A 26752-nucleotide genomic window follows, 5' to 3' on the forward strand; every position below is an offset into this window, starting at 1 on the left:
AGCCACTCCCACTTTCTGCAGAATTGTTGGTGTAAAGATGACCACAGAGGGTTGTAAGCTGATGATCTGTCACTAAACAAAGAGGATCTGGCCCAGACTGAAGAGGTGAAGACAAGCTGCAAGGCGAGATGGAAGAAGGGTCCCATGGTGGCATTCAATTCCTAGGTCCCCCGAACTTCCACGTTATGTCAGTCAATAAACTCTCTCTCTCTCTGTCTCTCTGTCTCTCTGTCTCTCTGTCTCTCTGTCTCTCTCTCTCCCTCTTTAAGCAAAAAGACCCTAAAAAATGGGCAGACGAACAGCATTTGCAAAGGGGGCGATCAGGAGAGGTTGGGGTCCAGGGAGGGTGGTGAAAGGACCAGAGCAGAGCCAAAGAGAGTGAGTGAGCAGGGGCTGGGAAGGCAGGCTGGACGGGTTTGGAAGGACTTGTGTTCCTTGGGGACTGAGTCATTAAGATTTTAAGGCATGGAAGTGATGCTGCCAGATGTGTGTTTGGAATGTAGTTCTGGTGTCAGTGTGGACAAACGCCTGAGTTAAAAGAGACTGGACCCTGGAGCCCAGCAGCTACAACAGGCTGGTGGGCAGAAGACAAGGCCTCTGGGCCTCAGAGAGTCTGGAAAACAAGAGGTGGAGTTGATATTTAGAAGATAGAGTAGACAAAGCTTTGTGTAACACTGTGATTTGCAATGAGAAATATGTATTTGGCTTTCATCGCTGTCTCTGGCACAGAGCTCCTGAAACCCTTAGAACTTCCTCTGTGAGGAGGAGGAGAAAGGTGTCTTTGTTATGTTAATGGTAACTTTCCAAAAGCGGCTAAGAAAGTGGGGCTGGTTGTCAGGAAAACCAGGTGATTAGAAGGTTGGAGATTTCAGTCCCACCCTCTTCTGTCCACCACCCTAACTCTTGGGATGAGAGAGGGGCTGGAGATTGAATTCAATCACTAAAGCCCAATGATTTAGTCAATCACGCCTATATAATGAAGCCTCCATAAAAATTCAAAAGGATGCAGTTCTGGGAGCTTCCAGGTTGGTGAACACACCCCTTCCCACATATGCTACCCTAAGCATCTCTTCCATCTGGCTATCCCTGAGCTGTACCCTTTAATAATAAACTGGTAACCCAATAAGTAAATTGTTTATCTGAGTTCTGTGAGCTGCTTTAGCAAATTAATCGAATCCATAAAGGGGATCATGGAAACCTCCAGCTAGTTGGATGACATAGATTTGTGATTGGTGTTTGCAGTTGGGGGCGGGGCAGTATTATGGAACTAAATCCTTAATCTGTGGGGTGTGATGCAATCTCCAGGTAGATAGTGTCAGAACTGAGTCAAATTATAGGACACCCAGCTGGTATTGGAAAATTGTTGTAGGAAAAAAATCCTACATTGGTGTAGGAAAAATTGGTGTAGGAAAAAATCCCCATGCATTGGAATTGGGTGCAGAGTTATCCTTGATGACTAGACATGACAGAGGCAGGAGAGGGGTTTAAAGAGCAGGGTTCTGTCTAACAGCTGTGGGGTGGGATCTTCTTTAACCTCTTTAAACCTCAGCTTCTACATCTGTAAAATGGGAACAATAATAGTGTACACTTCATGGAGTTGTAGAGGATTAAATGAGCTAATGTATATGTGGACCCGAGAAGGAAGATTCATTTAATAAGAAGCCTGAGGAGGAAATTATCTGCTGAGGAGGATTCCCTAGGGTAAACTGAGGACCCAAATTTTGTAAATAATAAGAGCCTAGCAGTCATTTGCTGAGAGGGGCTTCTCACGTACTCCGTATACTGGGAAGAAACCCAAACTGAACCGTGGACTTCCCATACTACGTATGCCCTGCTCCTTAAGCCAGCTGGGTCAACTATTATAAGGGAGTTCCTGGTTTCAGCTTTCTACCAGTGGACTAAGGCCTTCCCTGTCCAATCAGGACTGTATGATTTGGGCCAATCAGAAGTGTACAAATTTAAATACCTCATTTACATAAAAGGGACCTAACTAGGAACTTGGGTGGGAACTTTTGCTAGAAAAGAAAGCCTCCCCTTTTTCTCAGCAGAACACAATTTAGATTGCTACCTGATCTGTGTGTCCTGGGCTGCAACTCTTTTTGCCCAAATAAATGTTTTTTAAAAAGTTTTTGTTACAACCTACAATTAATTTTGGTTTACATATGTAAAAGCACTTAACCAGTGCTTGGCACAAAGTAACACTCAATAAGTGATAGCTGTTGTGTGGAAGGGGAAGAAGAATGATAATTAAAGGTGACACTAGAGTCTCTAGCTTGAGAATTTGGAAAAAGGCTGAGGACAGTAGTCAGAATAGAACACAAACTTGGTTTGGGACATGTGGAGTCTGATGTGTCTGCAGAACCTGAAGGTGAGAGTGTCCAGCAAGCAATGGGCCCTCAGACTTGAGGTTTGGTAGACACTGGTCAGTGATGGTCACTGAAGTGATAGCCAACAGAAGAGGGTTGGGGACAGCCACAGACACTTCACGGGCTACGATGAAGGGGAAGTCATGGAGGAGTTGTTAGGAGGCAGGTAGAAAGGGGGAACTGCTTTAAGTGTGGATAAGCTGTTAGAGAAAAGGATCCATCTCTGTTTGGGGGCTGTGCAAATTCTTATTTCTTCAGTGGGGAAAATGATAGCTGAAGCCAAGACCACTTGACTTGCTTAGAGGTCTCTGGATCCATCCACAGGGCTGTCTTGAAGGGGCCCAGTGTGGCCCTTCCATGGTTTGCTGTTCCTTACCTCCAGGTATTGATTAGCCAAGCGTAGGGCACGATCAGTGATGTTGAATACGTCTCTCCAGTTGAAGTTGGCCACGTCATCTGCCTGGCTCTCTCGAGGACCCTTGTAGAGGAAGCTCAGCACTGATTCAGCAGTAATATCTTCTTCACCAAACTGCTTAGTCAAAAATGCTTTTACTGTTGGGTTTGCCAGGGTGTCCTTGGGAAGAAGCAATGCAGTCACAGTATTTAGAAAATTCCAAAGGATCCTTCGTCTTGTTCCAATTTTTAATGAATAGGGATAGAGACTCTAAGGCACGCTAAAAAACTGGTGGGTTTTCTTCCTTTATAAGCATACCTATCTATATCCCATTTCCCCCCAACATATAATCTCTATAATAGAGGGAAGATGTGTATGTTGAGGTGGAGAGAGAGGGGCAAAGGAAGTGATATATAGGGAACTTTCTTTTACTTACGGATCTTTTTATTCTCTTTTAATTATCCTTGCTATATTGAACCCTTGTCTCCTGGCTTTGCAAAGCTGGAAATTATAACCATCTTTGCAATTACAGAGGCGGCGGCTCCTTGAGGAGACCCCTCTTTGAATCTGAGGCCCTCAGGTGAATTCATAAAAGCAAGAAATTTCAGGAAGCCACTGGCCTTGTGGCAGTTTTTACATTTCCCCAGAAATATATTTCCCACCCAAAGTCAGTGACTCCACTTGGTGACAGCTTCTGGAACTAGTGCCTTTGGGCCCTGCTTGTTATATTTTGATCTAATGCCAGTAGTGATTAGTCCTTTACTGGGAAAAGGAAACAAGAGGTACTTTCTTGGCCGCTCCTCCCCTCCCCCATCATCCTTACCCGGATCACGGTCATCTGCGTGCTCTCGTTAAAGAAGTACCAGACCTGGGGCCCTACTTCTTCCCAGGCTTTGACCAATTTCCTAACACGCTCCAGCTCTTCAAAAGTCGAGTTGGCCTAAAACCACACAGAGATAGACAAAAGACAGAGAGAAAAAAAAGTGAGAGAGAACCTTTGGTTTTATCTTTCCTGCTCATGTCAGAAACCCTCAATGTTTAGGAAAGGCTTTTCTAGGCTATGTCTTAATTTTCTCAGTCCACTGATATTTTCCAGAACAATCTGCTATTTCCCAGCCTCCCAGGATTGACAGAATATAATGTTTTAGTGTCTCAGAGGTACATGTAATATTGATGATGTAATTACCTCAGAATCTAACTAAAGCTAGATTTGGATTCCCTGTGAGCAAATGCTCTTCCTCCCATCCTCCCCATCTTTATTTTAGGTAGCCAGGATTCTGAGAACTCTCCTGTTCAGGATATAATTCAGGCTCTGGGAAAGGAAACCTCATTGTAGGCTGGGTAGAGAGGGTAGGGTCCAGGCAGGGGTGCTAGCAGAAAGCATTTTGATGATGGAGGAGAAACTCAAGAGTCTACTTAGCAAAAAAACAAACAGGAGCCTCACTACCAGGAGGGCACAGTCTCTCTCTCTCTCTCTCTCTCTCTCTCTCTCTCTGTCCCTTCCTCTCTCTCCCTTTCCTTCTCTCTTACTTTCCTCTCTCCCCTTCTCTTTCCCTCTCTCTCATCCTTCTGGGTGGTCCAGGGTAGAAGGGACAAGACCAGCTGGGACCTCACATTCTTCAGTATCCCACGTGCAGCAGGGGAATCCGGAGTAAAGAGGATTTTTCCCATCAGCAGAGGCTTTGCTGCCCTCCAGGCTATTTTGGTTAGAGGGTTGGACTCCAGGCTCTGGATCATTGCATTACAAAAGGTCGCTGACAGGAGAGAAGGGACAGATTTTATAAAGACTCCCATTGCTCAGAGCTAAATATGGTCATTAGTGTGTTCAGATCACATGTTTTATTCAACTTTATGCTGGAGGATTTTACAAGTAATAAATTAATAGGCTATACCCCACTGATAACAAGCTCGTCATTAGAAAGTAACATAATGTCACAGTTCATCTCAATAAGGGCCTCATCAGAGAAAGAAAGGACGGGGCTTGCCCTGTGGTTTCTTCTGCTTTAGAAGAAGGAGGCTGAGAAGCCCGCTTGTGGCTTGTGATTATTGCAAGGAACAGAGGCCATTCTCAGATGAAAGGGACCGAGAGGCCACACGAGGCCTCCCCTTGGAATCTCAGTTTTAGTCTCAATGATTTTCCTTCAGTTAGCTGTTTAACTTCTCGGTTGTATGTGGCTATTTTAGGCCCCACTGACTTTCGGTGCGTGCCTCACTGCCTCTTTAATGTTTAACGGGAGGGTCACTCGGTTGCACTTCTTACGCACCCCACTCTCCTTTACCCCATAAGAGCCAAAAAAAATACTGAAAGGTGGGAAAGAGGACTTGCCAGGGACTTGCCATTGGGGACATAATTCAGCACTACACACACAGATTGTTCAGTGCATTGTGTTTGTAAAAACATCCCACAGCCGTGTTTACTTGCCAGGGCCCTTCTGACCTGAGCTTGGCTTGCAGCTTGGGGCTGCCTCCTCATTTATCTTTCTTCTCTTCCTCTAGAATGTAACCCTAGTTCAATCAGATCAGTGGGAAATGTCCTCTCTGTTCCCTTTCCAAGTGGGTCTCAGTTCTTTCCATGGCTCAAATCCAGAGCTCTGTGCATACCACCCTGTTCCTATAAAGAGAAATGCTTTCCTGGGAGGAGAAGCTCTTTGCCCAAGGCGCCTCAACAAGAGCACGGGAGAGTCAACCCTGGAACCAGTTTCACCTGAAAGTGTCAAACCTTCAGCTTAACTGACACCAGAGGCTGAATTATATACAGGACACAGAAAACTTACTTGTTCTTCTGTCATAGGAATAGATAGGATCTTTCCTTGTGGAGTCAATCCCCAGGAAGGCCTTGTAATTATTGTCTTCATACCAGTTGAAAGAGAACACCCGAGAGCCTCCTCCCTCTGGGTAGCCACACAAGAGGTCAGACAGGACATCTGTCAGCTGAGTGAAGGTCTCCGGACCACCAGTCTGCATGAGGGGCCTGGTCACCCACAGCAAGTCTTGAACACTTGGTCGATGGATGAACTAGGGCAAGGCAAAAGTTCCAGGTTGTTTTAAGGCAGAATTATAATCTACTGTGAAATCAAGTTCCAAAGTATCAAGGAGACCTCCACATACGCATTTGACTTCCACATTTAAAAGAAAACATCCATATTCTCAGCAATCATGAACTCTACTGTGATCCACTCAGGGCCGAAGAGGAAATTAAAGGTCAGGGGGAAGGTGGAGGTGGACAAAGGGAGGGGAAAGAAGGATGGAAAAAGATTTTACTTGGAGCAATGGATGCATGATGCACTGTGCAGATGATGTTTTGTTGAGTTGTACCCTTGAAACCTGTAAAACCTGTATTGTTTTGTGAACAAATGTCACCCCAATAAATTCAATTTAAAAAAAGAAACTAAGATAAGTCTTAAAGAACATCAAAGAGTAATTCATTTTAATATCACTTCTCTCTTCTAGTCCCCTTTACCTGGATTCCTTGGGAATGTGTCTTTGGGGAAATGTAGACCATACTTCTCTGTAAACTAATTCTTTGGTTCTATCATTCCACCAGGATGGAGATATTGGGAAAAATTGGGAAATAAAATGATGGAGGAATGGTTCTGTCCTAGAAAGACAATGTCTGGGCAAATTTCTTTGGGCAAATTATAGTTTAGAATTTAGTTTCTTGTAACGAGAAAATTATCTTCTTATTAGCTTACTTTTACCAAATGTGGACTCTTCCTTTTCCTGAAATGTGTGGTTTGTGATTTCTTTGTATGTATGTTTTAGGATCCAAGCAAATATAGATCAGATGAAGTCTCCATACTTGGAAAAACACTTAAAAATTTTTTTTAAAAATTCTGCACCCGACTCATTAGACCAGCCAGTGGCCTCTCTCCATACGGGTTCCGGCTGCACTGTCTGGCCTCATCCTTTGCCCAAAAGCCTGTGATGTCCAGAACTGAGTGGAGGGCTGACAGAGTGGCTGGGGTCTCAGCTCCCACAAAGCCATCTGACTTTGCTTTAAGGAAAAACACAAAATAAAAACAATGCTGCTTTTATTCTCCTAACACATGTTATTACTCATTTTCAAACATACTTGGAAATTTAAAAAATCACTAGGATTCAATCAGGTGAGACTGAAAACAGTCCCCTGCCGCAGTAAGTGATGTTTACCTGTCATCCCCTCTCTTTGTCCACATGCCAACACTTGCCCTCCGAAACTACTGAGCACCATGTAGAATCCACAGAGTGAGTCATGCCTATAATGACAGTCTCGGCTTCAATAATGAAGTTGGAATCTCAAATTGCTTCAACAACAGTAAGTCTTAGGACAGTCTTGTAAGGGGGTTATTATTACATTGCTCATTTAATCCAAGCACTCAGAGATGAAGGGGCTGTTCCAGGGTCAAATGGTCTAGCATCAGTTAATATAAATGGGGCCATCTGCTTCAGTCTATCTAGACAGGCAAGAATCCTTCTGGAACTCCCACACAGAATTAACAGTGTTAATATGCTTTGGGAATTTTGTTTTTTTAACATTCTCAATCAATTTTAAACCTATTAGCCGGATATGAATTTTTTAAATGCTTATAAATAAAAGAATGTTAAACAGAGACTGCCAGTGCAACACGTGGCTATCAGTGCAGTGGGCCCTGCTCTAACTGTCCCTGCTCATACTCGGCCTAGGTTGAGCTTAGCTTTATAAAAAACAGATTCCAGCCATGCAATATTCCAGCTTGGCTAAACCCAAGTCAGCTGAGAGTACTGGAGGGGGAAAAGTTCAGGCAAAATTGTTTCATCTTTTGCCTCCCCTATAATACCCATCATACTTGAAAGTAATTGTTCACATCTCTCTCCCCCTTTGGACTGTACATTTCACAAGGGCAGTGACCATATCTGTTCATCATTATGCCTCCAGCACTTCTCATCTATTGAGTGGAAGGTCACTTTCTGTATGGGCAAAGGCTTGTGCAACCAGATGTTAATTAAACTGAGCACATCTTTCACAAAATGACACCAAAAAATCAACTACTTTCATTGTAATGAAACGAGTCAAAACATGCAAGACACTTAGTCCTGCAAGGACTTTATAAACGTGTGCTACTACTACTGCGGTACAGATACAGGTGGATTTTAAGAGCATGATAGAATAATGGACCACGTCAGTACTGGAAACACTTATATTCCATTGTGAGTCCACTGATAATTCGTGCCTCACCAGACAAGGTGGTGTTTCTTACCAGGTGTGAAACCAGGAGGATGGTTCCCTTCTTTTTTTCTTCATCTCAGGAGCACGGATAATTTAGGATATAAACAAGTGCTTTGAAATTGCTAGATGGAAAGATCAAATGTATTTCTCCATGAACAGGTTTGAGGAACAATTAAATTGTTTGACATCATAAGTGTAGTAAATTGGTGGAAAGATCAAATTAAACTATAATGAACTGTCATCAAGCCACTTACCTCTTGAAATCTTGGTGACATATCAGATAATATTCTTCCCCAGGATCTCAGATCAATACCTTGAGAACTGCTATCTAGGAGTGTAGGAAGCTGTAATTGATAGGGGGAAAAAAAAATATATATATATATATATATACACACACAGACACACACACATAGCCTCTATCTGATCTCCTGTATGCTTGAGGAACATTTCTTCCCTCCTTTTTTCTTTTTTTTTTTTTTAAGGCAGTAATGTCATAGAGAGTAATGATTATTTTTTAAAAGATTTTATTTATTTATTTTTAGGAAGAAGGAAAGGGAGGGAGAAAGAGAGGGAGAGAAATATTGATGAGAGAGAGAAAACATGGATTGGTTGCCTCTCACATATGCCCCAACTGGGGATCCAACCAGCAACCCAGACATGTGCCCTGACGGGGAATCCAACGGGCAAACTATCCCTTTGTGGTACTACACCCAACCAAGCCATACCAGCCGGGGCATTTCTTCCCTTCTTTTTTTCTTTCTTTTTTTTAAATATATAATTTATTGATAATGCTATTACAGATGTCCCACTTTTTTTTCTCCCCTTTATTCCCTTCTGCCCTGCACTCCCCGTCCCACCAGCACTTCCCTCCGCCCCTTAGTTCATGTCCATGGGTCATACAGATAAGTTCTTTGGCTTCTCCATTTCCTATACTGTTCGTAACCTTCCCCTGCATATTTTGTACCTACTATTTATGCTGCTTATTCCCTGTACCTTTTCCCCCATTCTTCCCCCTTCCCCTCCCCTTCCCCTCTGATCTCCATTTCTGTGATTCTGTTTCTATTCTAGTTGTTTGCTTAGTTTTTGTTTTGTTTTGTTTTGTTTTTAGGTTCAGTTATTGATTATTGTGAGTTCGTTGTCATTTTACTGTTCATAGTTTTTTGATCTTCTTTTTCTTAGATAAATCCCTTTAACATTTCATTTAATAAGGGCTTGGTGACAGTGAACTCCTTTAACTTTACCTTACCTGGGAAGCACTTTATCTGCCCTTCCATTCTAAATGATAGCTTTGCTGGATAGAGTAATCTTGGATGTAGGTCCCTCCTTTCATGACTTTGAATACTTCTTTCCAGCCCCTTCTTGCCTGTAAGGTTTCTTTTGAGAAATCAGCTGATAGTCTTGTGGGCATTCCTTTGTAGGTAACTATCTCCTTTTCTCTTGCTGATTTTCAGATTCTCTCCTTATGTTTAATCTTGGGTAATGTAATTATGATGTGCCTTGGTGTGTGCTTCCTTGGACCCAGCTTCTTTGGAACTCTGAGCTTCCTGGAGGTCTATTTCCTTTGCCAGACTGGGGAAGTTCTCCTTCATTATTTTTTCAAATAAGTTTTCGATTTCTTGCTCTTCCTCTTTTCCTTCTGGCACCTCTATGATTCAGATGTTGGAACGTTTAAAGTTGTCCCAGAGGTTCCTAAGCCTCTCCTCATTTTTTAAAATTCTTCTTTCTTCATTCTGTTCTGGTTGAATGTTTATCTCTTCCTTCTGCTCCAAATTGTTGATTTGAGCCCAAGTTTCCTTCCCTTTACTGTTGGTTTTCTGTATATTTTTCTTTATTTCACTTTGTATAGCCTTCATTTTTTTCCTCCATTTTGTGACCATACTCAACCATTTCTGTGAGCATCCTGATTACCAGTGTTTTGAACTCTGCATCTGATAAGCTGACTATCTGTTCATTGTTTAGTTCTATTTTTGGAGCTTTGATCTGTTCTTTCATTTGGGCTATATTTCTTTATCTCAGAGTGCCTGTTAGGTTGGAAGGGGAGGAGCCTTAGGTATTTGCCAGGGTGGGGCAACCCAGGTGGCTGTGTTGTGACACCGTATGTGGGGGAGGGATCTGAGAGGGAACAATGCCACTTGATTGGCTCCCAGACAGCTTTCGGTCACTTCCTGTTACCTACAAGCTAATTGGGCCCTTTTAGTGCTGATTCCTGGGTGGGTGGGTTTGTGTACATTCTGGGACCCTGTGGGTCTCTCCAACGAACTCTCCTGTGAGGCTGGGAGTTTCTTCTGCTGCCACAACCTCCATAGGTTTTTACCTACAGAGGTTTTGAGGCTTTCTTTTCCTGCACTGGAACCCTGGATTGTGCAGTCTGTCTCGCTCCCCACCTGTTCCTCCCGGTTTATCCACACGCAAATGTGGGACCGCCCGGTCCACCACCTGCCGCCTCACCCTCCTGGTTCTCTGGCCGCTGCCTTGCTGCTCGTCCTCTCCACCCCGGCTGCCCATCTCCGTCCCTCCTACTGGTCTGGGTGAATGTTTCTTCTTTAGCTTCTTGGTTGTTGGACTTCCATACAGTCCGATTTTCTGGCAGCCTGGTTATTTTTTGTTTTTAAATTTGTTGTTATCCTTCTTTTGGTTGTGCCAGGAGGCAAAGTGTATCTACCTATGTCTCCAACTTGACTGGAAGTCCTCTTCCCTTCTTTCTAATGCAAGGCTGCTTTCAGAAACAAACTTCTTTTATCTAATTGAGAAAATCAAAGGCTCTTATTCCAAGTCACCCTGCTGAGCAAGTCAATCACAAATAGTTTCATGGTGACATGAAATATGCCAAATGATTGTGATTGCTCATTAACACCAAACAAGACTCCTGAAGGAAGGAAAATAGAGTGTAATGGAAGCTGCTTGCAGGGGCGCCCCTCCCCTGCCCCCATTGTTCAAGTCTTTGCTCCCTTTGTGTCCATTAAGGCAGGTTTGTAGCTTCCTCTGCTCAACGCTAGTTTCTTATGCAAATAATTCAGCCAGTTACATCACCTTTCTTTCAAGCAGCTGCTGGCAGCTTGAAAGAGAAAGTTTCCTTGCGACTCCACAGTGACAGCAGAGTTCCAGTGACTCCAGATCGATGTGACGACACAGAACTGTCCATGCTTTTTCCACAGCGGTGTGGAACGTGGAAGTCCACTTGCTGGTTCTAAATCCCAGAACCTGTGGTGAACACCTTGTTTTCCAGAAGCCAAGGTCAAGTCCTGAGCGAATGACTTCATTCTTTGTAAGTTTCAAAACTGCTTGACTCACTGATCCTATGTCTTTCGGGACTGAATTCTAAGTTTTAAAACAGTGGTTCTCGAGCTCAAATGTGCATTCTGACTAGGCCTGGAGGGAATCTGTACTTTAACAAGCTCGACATGTAATTCTGATTCAAATACTTGTGACCACAAGCCACAACCTCAGCTTTTTATTTGCCAATGTGGTTCCCTTAAATCATGGGTGCATGAATCCAGCTGTGGCAAAGCAGAGAAGCAGGTGGAGTTAGGCTTTGACCAGTCTTGCCTCTCATTTCTAGCAGTATGTCCTGCTCCCCTTTCTCCCTGCTATAGACGCAAGGGTGCATTCTCTCTCACCCTGAGACTGAAGAATAAACATAAGTACACTCAGTGGGCATTTTAGGCTTATTTTCTGACTCTAAAATGAAAGGTTTTGTTATGCATGACAGCAGCAAAGCAGACAGGAGAAGAATTTTCCAGACATAGGAGGGGCAAAGCCAACACAGAAACCATACCACTGAGAAGTATCTTTTCTCCTTAACCTTAACACTGGGCCTAGGCATTGGTCTTGCCATGACTTCTTTCAAATACCTTCAGTGTATCCTAGGAAAAGCACTTTAATCCCTGTTTTTCCATAGGAGGGTGGGGCTGAGAAGAATAGGTAGGAAGAGATGAAGCAAGCAGGTAAAAAACGTTTGCCAATGGCAAGTTATCCCCAAGTCCTGTCGATTCTTCTTCAAACTTTCTGTATTAAAATCTAAGACTCATCCTTTAGCTCATTCAACTTTAGCACCTGTCTCATCCACAGTAACTTTTCCAGAACTGCTACCTTCACCATGAAGCTCCACGGGGTTTGATCTGAACAAACTGGCTGAAACAATCAGAGGAACAGTGAGCATAACCAAAAATTAGATACTTTTAACGAATTATTGTTAATTTTGTTCGGTGTGATTATAGTATTGTAGTGTTGTTTAAAGAAGTGTGTTTTTATCTGTTAGAGATACGTAAGGGAGTACGTAAGGGTGAAATGATATGCTGTCTGTGATTTGCTTCAAAGACTTTTGAGGGAAAAAGTGATGAATAGATAAAGCAGGATCAGTCAAATGCCGATGATAGTGAAGCCGGGAGATGGGCATGCCAGAGTTCATTGTGATACTGTCTCTATTTTTATACTTATTTCTAAAATACAGTTATAAAATAAAAAAATTTGCATACAAAAATAAATAAATTCCTAAATGCTCAGTAAATACTCTGTCTTTTTTCCTTCTTCGTGAGGACTGCCTTTGCTCAGGCTCTCTTTGCTTCTATCCCAGAATGTTATGTCAGAATAGCCTTCTTGCTGGCCCCTTGCCTTCAGGCTTCTCCCTCCTAATGCCCTCTCCACATTGGAGCCTGAGTTACCTAACAGGCCAATCCAATCATGTCACTTCTCTTGCTCAAAAACGTTCCAGGGCTCCGTACTGCCTCCAGGACAGGTCAATAGCTGTGCTAGTCACACATGATCCTGTGAGCTGGTATGTGGCTCCTTCTCTACCCTTCTCTCTTGCTTCTCCTTTCACAGACCGGGCTTCTTCTACATTCTCTAACACGTCAGTCTCTTTCTCATTCCCCTAGCTCTGCACACCACTCCCCTGCCCTTCTCTGCCTGATAAACCTCTCATCCTCCACGTTTCAGTCCTAACACAACTATGTATGTAAAAGACAGTTGTCCCCATGGAAGACTGAGATGACAGCCTTTTCTTTTTACTCCTTTGCTTGCCCTTGACCTGTTCTCTCTTCTAAGGCACCTTGTTCCTTTGCATTTCTCACCACTGGTAATTATCCTGCCATTTACTTGTCATCCGTCCGTCTTATTAGATGCTAGACAGGAACCATGCCATATACACATACATACATATACATACATATATACATGTATATATATAAAATTTAATGAATGAGTGCTCTTATTATAGCAAGAAGTTGACCAACTATAATTGTGTATATGCATAATGTTCCATAAAATTATATGCTCATGTAGGGCAGTGTTCTCCTTTTTAGTCAGGGTTCTCCTGAGAAACAGATCCAATAAGATGTATGTATTTTATATATTACATATACTACATATAGCAGGTCCTTGAATAACATTTCATTCAATGTTGTTTCATTAAACATCATTTCATTACAATGTTGTTGAGTTGCCATAGGAACTTAACTCTTTTTTTATATCAGTCTATGGTAAAATTGGTTTTGTTGTACATTGTTTTGCCTAAAGTCACAGAGCCTATCAATGATGCTAAGTGAGGACTTACGGTATATATTTTATACGTATAGTGTGTGTGTGTGTGTGTGTGTGTGTGTGTGTGTGTGAACAGCTTTATTACAAAGAACTGGCTCACGCAATCGCGGAGGCTGGCGAACCCTGAGATCCGCAGGGTGAGTCGGTAGGCTGGATACCCAGAAAGAACTGATGTTTCAGCCTGAGTCTGAAGGCAGAAAAGAAGTCAGTGTCCCTGTTCAGAGGCCATCAGGCAGGAAGCATTCTCTCTTACTCACAGGAGGATCAGCTCTTTTGTTCTGTTCAGCCCTTCAACTGATTGGATGAGGCCCACTCACATTGAGGAGGGTAGTCTGCTTTGCTCAGTCTATTGATTTAAATGTTAATATCCATCAAAAGCACCCACATGGGAACACCCAGGATGACATTTGATCAAATATCTAGAGCTTCCTGAATGACTGACCACAGGACTCTGCTTCCGAGTTACAGCCAATTATAGCTTTTAAATGAAGCTATAATGTAACTCAATGTAACTAAATGTAACTCAAGTTCTCAATGTAACTAAATGACCTTAGAGTTACACATTTTGGCAAATATGTATTTTCTGCTGCACCAGGTGTTGGGAGTAGGGCAATGAGCAAAGCAAAGTGCTCCCTTTCTGAAGTTTGTCTTCAAGATTCTCACTGATGTATCTTCAGCCTTCCCTTCATTATTATCATGTATATGTGCTCAAGATTCCCACAAATGAAAGAAAAGAACTCCTCTGATCTCTCACACCGCTATAGCTACAGTCTAGCTTTCCTCCCCTGCCCTGTATTTCTACACTTCTTAGAACAGCCATCTACATTCAGGGACTTCACTTTTTTGCCACCACTTCCCTATCTTCCACCTCACCATGCTATTAAAAAGCTTCAAGTAAAAACTCGTTTCTACCTAGACACTTTGGGTTCTTATCTTTTCAGACCTCTGCTTTTCTTGACACTTTTGATCATGTCCTTTTCCTTCCTTGTCATCTGTGTCATTGCTCTCCTCTGGCTTGCTCTCTTCCTTCTCTGTCTTTCCCACGAGCTCCTCCACCTGCCCCTTCAGTGCTGAGGTTCCCAAGGGTCTCCATACTGTCCTCCTCTCTCTCTGCGCACTCTCACTGGGTAGTCTCATTCCCTCCATCATTTAATCTGCTACCTGTTTGATGATGACTTCCAGATTGGCATCTCCAACCCAGACCTCTCCCTAGACCTCCAGACTTACACATCCAACTGTCTGCTGGACATTTGCTCAGATCCAACTTGTCCTAAACTGATCTTTTCTCAAACCAACTTCTGTTGCTGTGCACCCTTTCCCAGGCGGTGACACCAACTTCTGCCCAGTCACCAAAGCTAGAAGCCTGGAAGTCATCGCTGACTTTTCCCTATTCCAATTCCACTCTCAAACTCCCCAGCCTGGAGATGTAGAAACTGATGGCGGGGCTGAGTGTGGGGCAACGTGAGCCTGCAGGAGCCCAAAGAGGCTGTACAGGGAAATAACAGTCAGGTCCCAGATGAGGAGAAGGCACCTAAAAGAGGCTAGGGGCCTAGGAGCATAAAAAAATAAGGAACTGTCACCGTCATGCCTCCGAAGAGATTGGGCATCAATCCGTTGGTGACCTGCTTTATCCTATTAAGTACGTTCCCTTCCCTGTGAGTTCCTAGTCTGTTTTCCTCACTTTCCTGTGGGCCAGAGATGATCTGTGGCTGTGTTTTACCCCAGAGGGCACCTTCTCCCCGTTCTCTCTCCTCTATCTCCATTGGCACCCTGGTCTTAACACTCCGTCCTGCATCAAATTTGACTCAATGAAACGCATCTGTTCTCTATCCACACCTATATGTATCTATATTTATCTACCAATATAGATATCTATATCTATATATACATTTTAAGGCTCTTAACTTTGTTTTTGAAACTAATTGGCCTTGAGTAATTCATTTAATAAATAATCTGGTATGATTTCTCAGCAAACATAGAAAATATTTAGGGCTGTAAAGTGGGATAATCTGAACTATAAACTAGTTTCTAAATTTCCAATTTTATGAACACTAGATTCAATAATAAAGTTGAATAACATTATCATCTTTAAACATTAAATTTAATGCTTATTAATTTCAATTCTAAAGTTGTTTTTTTTTTTTTCAGAGCCATAACTTTTTTTTTTTGAGTCTGAAAGATTTTTTGTAGGCCTCTGCAAAACTTGAAATTCTTGGACACCACACCTATCACTTTAGGGCCTAATAGATTAAATGCCAACCCACCCCGTCCCTCCCATCCTCACACTGCCCCTTGTAGCCTGAGTCAGCGCATCTGAAGCCGCCTCACCTTCTCCAAAAGGTCTTCTTTCCCTCACTACCATGCTCTTCCTGCTGTCCTCCTCCCGGCTAGTTGGTCCTCCTAGCTGCTCTTAGAATTCTCGGTGCACTCATTTATCACTTTTATATTGGGTCAAAACTATTTTAAATGTATCTGTCTATTATACTGTAAACTCATTAAATAAAGAAATAGGCTTTATTTTGTTTTTACATCCTCAGGGGATGGTATGTAGTAGGTGCTCAATTAATATATGTTGTACTAATTAATGAGTAAATTAACTATAATCTAGCAAAAAAAAAGAGACAGCCTATTGAGGTTTTAGGATCCATGAGATACATCTCTGCAGGTATGGTGACTTGCAGGATGAGAAAGAGGTCAATTCCACTTGGGGATAGGAAAGATGACGCTTGAGCTGATGTTTCAAAGACCAGTCGACAATAGTTAAGGTGAGGACAGGGTTTGTACGAGGAAGGGAAGGGCCAGGAATTCCCAGTGGAGGGAGGAACGTGAGGAGAGTCAGCAAGAGAGAGTGACTACACAGATGGTCAGATTAGAAGAAAAACACCTGGAACTTGGTGGAGAGGGAACCAGAGGAACAATAGCTTGAGATGCATTTTTATGTCCTGTTAACACTCTTTTTCAATCTTGTTAATAACTTAATAATATTCATCATTCAATTATTTACTGAGCTCCAGCTGGGTGCCTGGTACTATAGATGCGATTTCTTGGCCACCTCTTTCCAGTGGATATGGTAAATAATGAGGGTCTGGAACTCATCCCTTGTTTTAGACACAACCTGCGTCTCACACCAGCGCATGTACTCCTGCCGCCCCTCCCCGGCAGCCAGCCCTCCATTTAAACCTGGTCACCAATTGCCTGAATGATGTTGACATAAATTATGAAATAATTTTCCCAGGACTCTCCTCTTCCTTTGGTTCCCCCATTATCTATTCAAATTCTCATGGATTGTTCCTGCCAGAACTGGAAGAGAATGTAAGTTTATTTGAGTAGAAGTGTGAAAACATTTCTAGAAAAAAGGTCATAGACTAAATGACAAGTATCACACACACACACACACATCCCCCACTGCTTCCTATGCCAAACAAGTTCTCTTAATTTCCAAAATAACAAATAACACTCCGCGACACCCTGAGGCTCAGCACCACCAACCCACGCTCAAGGTCTGGTTTGACCTCCCAAGTGAGCTCCATATTCAAATAGGGCTTTGGAAAGGTTATGTCTCTATCATCTCCCAACAGCTGTGGTTGGTCTGAGGGGTCCTTGAGCCTTGGTCATACACCTAAGTAATGGATATAGGAAGATTCTGGTTATTTCAGGTGTCTCTTTGGGTTCTCAAGGGACAAGAAACATGCCTGTCCTTTCAGAGTGTGTAATATTTTTTCCAAAGGCAGAATAAAGCATATTTGCTACTAAAAATCTTGTTTGCGCAGTATTTGCTGATGTTTTGGATCTAGTGGGTTAATTAAACAGATGCCAGCTTGCCAGCTCACGAAGAGAACATTTTATCAATTGAATTTTTTGTTTTACTTTCTCTGTTTCACAGAAGACCATTTAAAAAACACTATTGATTTCTAAGTTGAGGATCTACCTAATGCAAGGGTAAATAGGTAGCCAGAGGTTAAAGTGTCTTTACAGGGATGACATGGCATGTGGGAGCCGGTGGAAGGATCTGGAGTGAAAGATGAGCTGTTGTCTTGAAAGCACCCAGACAGAGGTGAAACGTAGAAGCAGCATTGGACAGTGTAGCCCCCTGTGTTCAGGCCTGGGCTGCTGCTACAGGAAATCCAGACTTATCCAGGGGGGAAGTTGTTGCTAGGCAACTAGGAGACTGTGGATTTAAAGCATGTTTGTTGCAACCTGTCAGTTGTTAAGCACCAGAGGAAAAGAGAGGAAGCTGGCTTCAGTGGTGAGGGGGCAACCAGAGGGGACACCCTGAGTACCAGGAAATGCGTCATGAGTGGAGAATTCAGACTAAATCACTCAGAGACGGGGGGCGGGGGTGGAAACGCCAAACTGTCTCTAATGGGAGAGGTCACAGAGACATGCTGTCTCCCAGGACTGGAGAGAAGAGTGTCTGATGAGAGGGTGGGCTCTGGGGTATGTGAACCGACAAGTTATAGGACTCTCTTTGGCTCAACAGAAACTAGGCCTTTTTCTCTCCATTGTGACTTCAGTCCTGGTATTTGTGGTTGATGAAAGCAAAACTGAGTTTGGAATCTAGGGGCAGTCAAAAGGTCACTCCATGAGACAGATTTCTTGCTAGTCTGAGGAGTCTGAGGAAGGAGAATGTTGCACCTAAGTGTTTGAAGAGGCCGTTTCTGGGAGTGGAACAGTGGGGACAATGGGACCCTCTGCAAAGTGGCTTTATTCTTGCTTTGGTAAGAGCAAAAACGTTTCTTGTTTCAAAGAGCTTTTCCGTCTCTTCTCTAATGGGAGTGTCACTGCCATCCCATGCAGTATGTACCACAGGCCTTGTTATCCCGACCTTACAAATGGGGTGGCTGCGATACATTCAAATGACAGAAAGTTAGAGGACAACCCAGGGCCAGGACCCCGCCTCCTGGCCATCAGATCTTTGCGCGCTCCACTGGGCTGCCCGCTGCCCCGCCCTCTCACCACGGGTCCTGCGCTCTGGGGCGAAGCTGATTACCGCAGAAAGAGAGTTAAGGAAGAATCCGTGGCTATATTGAGACCCTTTAGAAAAAGACATATATTAATGGTAGGCAGGAAAGAAATTTTAATACCAAAGCTTTTAACCTGCTGTCTGGCTTCAGAAGTTCCATGAGCTCCCACCCGCTGTATGTCTGTGTTTGTATTTCTCTAGAGAAAAGGTTTAGAGCTGTTGTTAGATTTTCAAAGGCAGTCCTAATCTATAAAATAGTTAAGAGCTACTGTTCGGTAGAGATAAGAAATATGAGGACAAAATCCTTCTTCAAATCGGTTTACCCTGGAGAGAAACTGATGCCCCCTAACATACTGGTGCTTAGTCTGTACGTACTGACTGAAGGCCAGGACCCTAGGCCCTGCGACCCTCCGAGCAGCCTTCACAGGGGCCTGCTTGTGTCCTAAGTGACTTTAGTTTTGACCTCTAGAACTTTTTTTTTTTTTTTAATGCGTAAAAACAACATCAGATCTGTCACGAAAATAAGCGCTGACCCTCTGTAAGTCTGGAGCCCAAAAAGAGGTCAAGTCAGGCCAATGACCATCAAGCCTGGAGGCCTAATGTACATTAAGTGTGCATCGATGTTCCCCTCTCCTGTTGCCTTTTTATTTCTTCTTTATTGAAATCTGTTGACCGAGGGGAGATTTTGGCTGTAATAGACACAGTTTTGTAGTTGTAGGCAGGAACAAATACTAATGCTATAAATAAAATGTTTGCTGTGGCTTAGGAATTTTCGAAGACCCAAAAACATATTTTCTGATTGTGCTTGGCCTTTGCCTAACAGTCATGCTGCCCTCACTCTCACGCGGCTGGCACTGGACACCACTCCTTTCTCTTCTCCCTTCCCAAACCCTCCCACAGAAATGGGAGAAAGTTGGCAGTCCAAAGATTCGGAAATCAGAAGGGAGAGGAAATCATGAAATTAAGTCATTAATGGGACCTCATTGTAAAACCCTGGAGATTTGGGTCTTTTCCAGGGAATTTTGATGTAGCAGTACCACCCCAAAATTGAAAGACATAGTTGAAACTTAGCAAACCCTAAAGAATAATGACAGAGAGCAGAAACCCTGGCCAGCTCACACTGGGCAGCGGGTGATCCACCCACATTTATTCCCCATGATTCAGGAATTTAGGGAGCAGAGCCAAGGACAAAGCAGGACCTTGAAAGGAGCATGGAGCCTGGACCCCCAAGACTGGGTCCTTTCTTTCCCAGAACGCAATGTTCAGCCCCACCGTAGTCAAAGAGACAGGGATAAAATGAAGGCAGAAAAATAAAAAACTGTGATGGAGTAAGAGTTGAGGGGAAGGAAAGAAAGCTGAATCATGCCACACTGGAAGCGACTGCAGAGGGGAAAACCGTGGGCCAAAATGCTGGGGAGGCCAGATTTCCTCTATCAACATCCATTGAAAGGGGGAAGGGAGGGAAACCATTTCCCAGCAGTGTGGCAGGTCTTGGCACCCGCCTCAGTTCCCCTGCTGAACTCCCACAAATAAACATCAGAGCAGAAGGGACAGATTTGCTTCTCAGCAAGATTTCAAAGCTGCGCACCAGAGTCAGAGGGAAAACAGGAAGGATCTAGAGGGAGGAGAAGGAGGAGGAGGAGGGGCATGCTTACCTCAGGCCAAATCAGATGGGAAATGTCCCAACTGCTCACCCGAAACTGACACATCATTTTTTATGAGGTGTGAATCGTTTCAGGTTGTATTGGCAGTCACGGTACTGTGGGCCCAGGTCTGAGCTGCTGGCTTTCAAGCTGGGGGTGGTAAGCCCGAAGGACCACAGGTGAAGACAAGCTTTTTTAAGCTCTCAACTAGGTGAAACCAAGAGGGGATAAGTCTTCACAGACAAAACCCCTCCACCTGGCCGCTTATTTTTTTCTCAGCCCACCTGAGCCTCTGGGCCTCCAAAGTGCTCTCAAGTGTACATAGGTGTCCGTATGGGGACGGGTGGGGCGAGGTAAGGCCATAGTCCTGTGTTTGGATTATTTGAAGATGACAACACTCACTTCTGACTCCAAGGGGCCGAGGAAAAACACAGCTGGCCCCAGTTGGTGCTAACCCCCAAAGCCCCTCTCCAATTCTCTCTGCTCCTGCGGTTTCAGGGGCTGGAGGTTGTGCTCCCCCCTCGGCACCCCCCACTGCCCCTAACACCCAAGTCCCCAGCCCACGCACACACAGCTCCTCACACAGCAAGAGCAGGTGCCGTCACAGTGGTTTACTGGGATTGTCCCTCTTTCTTTGTTAATGAGCACTGACTTGGCATTTAATAAAAACTTACTTATATACTGGCATACATGCATATGAGAAACAGGCCAGGAGAGGAGCCGGCCCAGCATTCCCTGTACTGGAGCTCAGCATGGCTGCGAGCCAACCAGCTGCAATAACAGCCTCATCCCAGAGAGGCACCCCCACCCCAGGCCTCAGAGCAACCCCTGCCTCCCCGACGCCCCTCTCAAAGGGTCCCAGCGTCTGCCTTCAGCTTTTCTGTGCCCCCTCAGGGCTGTTTTTCTAAAAACACGGTTAGGATGGGTATAGGAGCAATAACAGCAAAAATCCTATTTTAATGCCTGTAATTTCTTTTAGCTTTTCTTATTAGTAATTTTTTTTTTTTTTTAATGTTTAGTCGTTCTGCCCATTGTCAAATGAAAAAGCACATTTGAAGGGCACCAGACAGAGTGTCTGCCTTCTTTGCTTGGGGCCCATGTGTCCTGTCTTGGTGCATTCTTTCCTCATAGAGATGAGCAGAGCAAGAGGGTGGCCAGTAGGAGGGCTCCTCCAGACCCCCGTCTGCCTCCTGGTGCTCCTCTAGGCAGTCTCTGGGCCACTCAGCGGTTTTGTAAAGAGAACAGCAGAGAGACTGTGTCTCCACAGCACCCTGGTCTTATGGTTGAGCAAATGAAAGTACTTCGAAGCCTTAGAGGCATCAGAGGTACTGTTATAATCATGCTTGCTCTACAGAAATTGAGACTGTGACTCGAACTCCTATGTTTTAGGTCAGTAAGTCTCAGCTGTGGCACTGGAATGATCTGGGAAGCTCTGAAAAATACTAAAGGCCAACAGAACCAGAATCTCAGGGGGTAGGCGCTGGGCACTCGTAGGTTTTTTAAGCTCCTCAGGTGACTCAATGAGCAGCCTGGCTGGAAATCACTGCTCTGGGGCCCACATGCTATCAGTGTTGGCGTTTCTAAGCTGCGCTGCTGTGACGTGGCCTGTTTGCTCATCTTGGGGCTAACAGAGTTCAGTGGGAGTGGGAGGGGCACGCTCGGAGCCTTGGCCTTGCAGGCACCCAGTCCAGGTTTGAGTGAGTGGATACGTATGTGCAGACGTGGCGAGCAAGCACACAGGTCCTGTCTCAGGTCAGTGAGGGTGATTGGCCAAAGCTCTCCTCTGGTTTCTGAATTCTAGCAGCATGTAAGGGCAGGAAGACTTTCTGGTCTTTCTTGTCTGATAAATAAATATTCTGAAGCCAGAGTTTGAGTTCAGTCCCTAATGGAGTTTGCACAGGTTCCCCTTTATCCTTCTACTTCTGGAAATGTCCCCTCAGGATTGCTGGTCATGGCCCAAAGGTACATTTACCTATACCAGCAGCCAAGGTCCTTCAAAGAGAGGCTCAAGAGCCTGCCCCTTTTCTAGTGACCGGAGGATTGCATGACCCTTGGTGCCCAGGGAACCTCAATGGCTCTGCAAACACAGGCAGGTACCGGTCTCCTAGCTGTGCAGTGCTCACTGTCCAGGACAAGGGATTGTTACCGCCTTACTCTTCGGTCTAATTCTGAAAACAAACCAATGAGTGTGTCTGAAACGAGCTTCCATTGTAACTTTGGATAGAGAAGTTTAAACCACATGGCTTTTTATTCTCCATGCAATGTGGGGAGATGAGAGACCTTTGGGGCACTCTGGGTTCTCAGTAGCGGTAGCCTCTGTGCGTCCCCACACCTCTTACCAGTCTGGAGGCCCACCCCGAAGAGCTGGGAATGTTGTAATGTTCCGACAGAAAATCACACTTTGAAAGGGATAAAGTGTGAACTCTGCCAGAAACTGTGTGGTCTTGTTTTTATTTTGTTTCATTTTTAAAAGCCTTCATGTTGCTTTTTAAGGAAACCTGAGAGTGGGTTTTTGGGGACTTCAGAGAGCAACCATTAGAAAAGCAAAAAACATAAATTTCTCAACCAAGTTCTCGGTGACAGACACTCCTCACAACACAGTTCCAGAAATTAAAATGTAGGCACAAGAAAAAAAAATTCAATGCTAGAAGCATTATATATGGTCCTTTCTCTGAAGGATTCTAATTTCGAGTGTTTCTGAAAGCGTGGCTTACAGGGGGCTCCTAAGGTAACAGGGCAGATTCTGAGCCCAGCACAGATCTCCGGAATCAGTCCCTGGGCATGCGAATTTGGAACTCGCATCTTTTACCAGCTTCCCTGATGATTTTCATATACTCCGAAGTAGGAGAACTGCTGCTCTATACCTCCTTTACGTACATAATTCCCTCTCATCTGATCCTTCTGGCAAAAGATGGGATATTATCAGGTCCCAAGAAGTGTGTCTGGCATGTAGTTCTGGAATACCAGTTTGAGCTAGATCAAAGTTTTCCAAATTTTTAAGACTAGGAAATTTTCCTGTTATTTTTTTCCTACCCAGAAACAGGAACCTTTGGGGTCAAGAGCAGAACCAGAGCAGGGAGCATGAAGCTCTCATTTATTGAAATGAATTAAATACTTTGCATATATATTTTTCATTTATATTTTCCTGCTACTTTATAAAGTATTATATTTGCCTGAGAGTTGAGTGATAGGGCCAGGAAAAGTCAACTGTCTTGCTTATGATCACCTGGCTAGGAAATGGTAGGACAGGGACTCAAACCAGGCCTCCTTCTCTTTTCCACGCGACTAAGCGTGGTGGAGAGGATTTATCCCACTTTTGGGGTGGACACAGAGCTGCCACAACCACATACCTAATGGTGACTCCCAGGAGACTGGACCCATGCTCTAGAAATGCTGTCAGTCAATATTCCTTGGACTTTGGAGCCTGGAACTTCCTCAAGGACTGTCTTGAAGACCAGGCTCACACTCTTCCTGACTGTCAATTCATGGGGCCTCCAAAGGAGGACCAGGTCCTCCTGCCCCAGGAATTATCTTCCAAGGGGCATGAAGCTAAATACCTCTCTTACCACATGGAAGAGTTTGAAGAAGTCCACGTTGGCATAGAATGTGTCTTCCATCCACTGTAGGGTGCCCTGGGAGAGGGAGCACAGGGCGTCCCGTACTGGCTGCGCCCCTCGGCGCTGGCTGAAGATTATGAAACGCTCCAGGAGGGCCTCGCTGCAGGCGATGTCCTTCAGCACCAGGTCTGGGACTCCGTGAGCAAACTGCAGGGAGGAGAAGCAACATTGGCAGACTGCCTGTGGGAGAACATCCTCCCGCCCGCCCCCCCCCCCCCGCTGCCCCTACGCCCCCCCCCCCCCCCCGCCGCGGCCCCAGAGGTGTCCCTGTCCTCACCCACAGAACCTGTGACAACATTATTTTGCATGGCAAGGGGATTAAGATTGCAGGCGAAACTAAGGTTTCTCACTAGCTGATTTTATTTTGGGATTTTCTGGGTGGGCCCAACATAATCAGAAGAGTCTTTTAAATGTGGAAGAGGGAGGCAGAAGGAACAATGTGAGAGGAATGCAATGTGGGAAAGCCAGGATGGGTCACTGCTGGCCTTGGAGATGAAAGGAGACCACCGGCCAAGGGATGTGGACTGGAAACTGGAAAATGGATTTCCCTCTAGACAACCACCCCCCACCCCCACCCCGGAGAGGAGTGCAGCCTTGCCAACACCTTGACTTTCAGACTTCTGACCTCTAGAACCATAAGATAATAACTTTGTATTGTTTTAAGCCATTCATTTTATGGTGATTTGTTAGAGTGGCAACAGGAAACTAACATACTCCCAAGCCTGATTTTATCAGCAATCCATTTAGAATTTGAGAGATCCCTTCTTAGTGCACCGGTGCTTAGGCAGACCTGCTCCCCGGGACGCGGGTGGAGGAGCGGCTAGAACGCATTTGGAGTGATGGATGGCAAATGGCCAGCCCCTCTTTCTCTTTTCTCACCAGATTTAGCAAATAAAAATACTGGATGCCCAAATAATTTTGCATTTCATATAAACAATGAACAACTTTTATAACAGTCTGTCCCAAATAGGGTCCAAATGGGCCGTACTTGTGCTAAAAAATTATTTGTTGCTTATCTGAAATTCAAATTAAACTACTTATTTTGTATTTTATCTGACGACCCTAACCCCTGGTTAGGCCACATCCTGCAGCTCCTGGGGAGCCCCCTCGGCAAGGATGATTGAAGCACAGTCCCTAAAATTGCCTCAATACTGGCCAGGACACTTGGCCACCCAGCACAGAAGCTGGTCTCCTGGAATCCTGGACTCCCAGCAGAGGACAAGGCCTTGGGGACTGTAAAAAGGTTCATGAGCTTCCCAAGTCTCTGCAGTCTTCCGATGGCTTCCAATTAGTTACACAGTCCTCTGGGCTGGAGAGCCGAGCAGGCCCAGGCCCTGCTACTCCCTGTGTGGAGAGTCCAGAGCACAGGTGGAAGCCTGATCCTGAAATGGAGCACTGGTCGAGGGTGGTGCTGGGTCGGTGTGGACTCCGTCCGTCTCAGGGGACTGTTAGTGGGTACGTATTCCAGCAGAGCCTCCTGTTTTGCCTACACTTCTTAGGCCAGGGAAAATCCGTCCCCCAAACCCAATCCCGGAGTGTAAAACATTTTGAGGTGGAAGGAACCAATGAGCTCATTTTGTCCAAACCTCTGATATGCCAGGGGAGAAAAGTGATGGAGAAGAGGCTGGGGGACTTGAGCAGGTTACACAGAAGGCTGGTGGGAAAGCTGGACACCACAGAAGTCCCCCGCTCCTTCTCTTCCTCAGTCACTCATCCTCACAGTGCTCATTCACTGAGTTCCCTTTCTGCAGGGACTAAACCAGGTACTGGTGATACAGAAAACACAAGGTGAGCTCTGGCTGGGTAGCTCAATTGGTTAGAGTGTTGTCCCCATATGCCAAGGTTGTGGGTTTGATCCCCGGTCAGGATGGGTATGAAAGACAACTGATGAATACATTGAAAAGTGGAACAATAAATCTTTATTAATAATTTTCTCTCTCCCCCTTCCTCTCTCTAAAATCAATAAATTAAGAAAAAAAGGAAAGAAAAAGAAAACAAGGTAAATTTTCTGCTTTGTCAGGAGCTCATTGGCTATGTGGAAATGTAGGCATTTAAATAGTAATGAATGCTAGATTGAATGTAGTAAATCCAGAGCACAGAAGAGGGAGCGTTAAGAATAGTTAGTAAAAGTAGCTAGGATTTATCGTTTACTGTGTGCCAGGCACTGTTCTAAGTGTTTTACATATATTAATTCTTTAACTTCCATAACAACCACATGTGGTAGGCACTTTTATTATCGCCACTTTACAAATGAGGAGACAGAGGCACAGAGTCATTAAGTGGCTCGCTGAAGGTCACACCTTTGACTGTGTGGCCTTACTGGGATTTGAACCTACAGCTTCGTTGAGTAGGGAAGAATGAGGGGGGCAGAACAAAGAGAGGAGGGTTTATGACTGGTTTCACTGAAGAGACAACATTTGAGCTGGGCCTTGAAGCAAGTCGAGGAGTTCACAGGGCTGGGGATGGGGTGAGGGACCGACCAGGGAACGGTATCACTCTCATCGTCTAATAACCCCCTAGATGGGGACAGAGGGGGTGACGGGAATCCCTTCTAAGCCCTGCTTAGACACCAGGCAGAAAGGGCCAGGATGGGTAGCCAGTGATGGCAAAGAACTAAATTCCATGTTTGATGAGGATAATCAATTAGAAAGTTGTAAACCACATGTGGTTATTTAAATTTACAATTAATTAAAATTAGCCCTGACTGGTGGGGGTTGGGCATCATTCTGCAAACTGAAGTGTCACCGGTTCCGTTCCTGGTCAGGGCACGCGCCTGGGTTGCAGGCCAAGTCCTTGGCTGGGAGTGTGTGAGAGGCGACTGACCTATCTTTCTCTTCCTCTCTTTCTCCCTCCCTCCCTCTCTCTCTAAAAATAAATAAATAAAATCTTTAAAATTAAATAACATTTAAAGTTGAGTTCCTCAGCTACACCAGCTCTATTTAATGTGCCTAGCTACCATGTGTGGCTAGTGGCTACCCTATTGGACAGCACAGAGGAAGGACATTGACTTCGTGGAGGAAAGTTCTAGTGAATGGTGCTGTAAGGA

General features: G+C 44.6%; 1 protein-coding gene across 1 annotated transcript in view; it reads right to left on the bottom strand.

Moving 5' to 3' along the window:
* ABCA4 (ATP binding cassette subfamily A member 4) overlaps positions 1 to 26752 on the bottom strand; it is a 125817-nt gene that overhangs the window by 79669 nt on the left and 19396 nt on the right. Inside the window, exons 6-11 of the mRNA XM_054592061.1 lie at positions 23656 to 23853; positions 8200 to 8289; positions 5535 to 5775; positions 4375 to 4514; positions 3584 to 3700; positions 2743 to 2940 (exon numbers count right to left, since the gene is read on the bottom strand). Of these exons, the coding sequence (XP_054448036.1) occupies positions 2743 to 2940; positions 3584 to 3700; positions 4375 to 4514; positions 5535 to 5775; positions 8200 to 8289; positions 23656 to 23853 (984 nt within the window). The remainder of the gene's footprint in view (positions 1 to 2742; positions 2941 to 3583; positions 3701 to 4374; positions 4515 to 5534; positions 5776 to 8199; positions 8290 to 23655; positions 23854 to 26752) is intronic.

Source organism: Pteronotus mesoamericanus, unplaced genomic scaffold (assembly GCF_021234165.1).
Source record: "Pteronotus mesoamericanus isolate MK-2021 breed Mesoamerican mustached bat unplaced genomic scaffold, CSHL_Meso_final scaffold_31, whole genome shotgun sequence".
In the NCBI taxonomy this organism is placed as follows: Eukaryota; Metazoa; Chordata; class Mammalia; order Chiroptera; family Mormoopidae; genus Pteronotus; species Pteronotus mesoamericanus.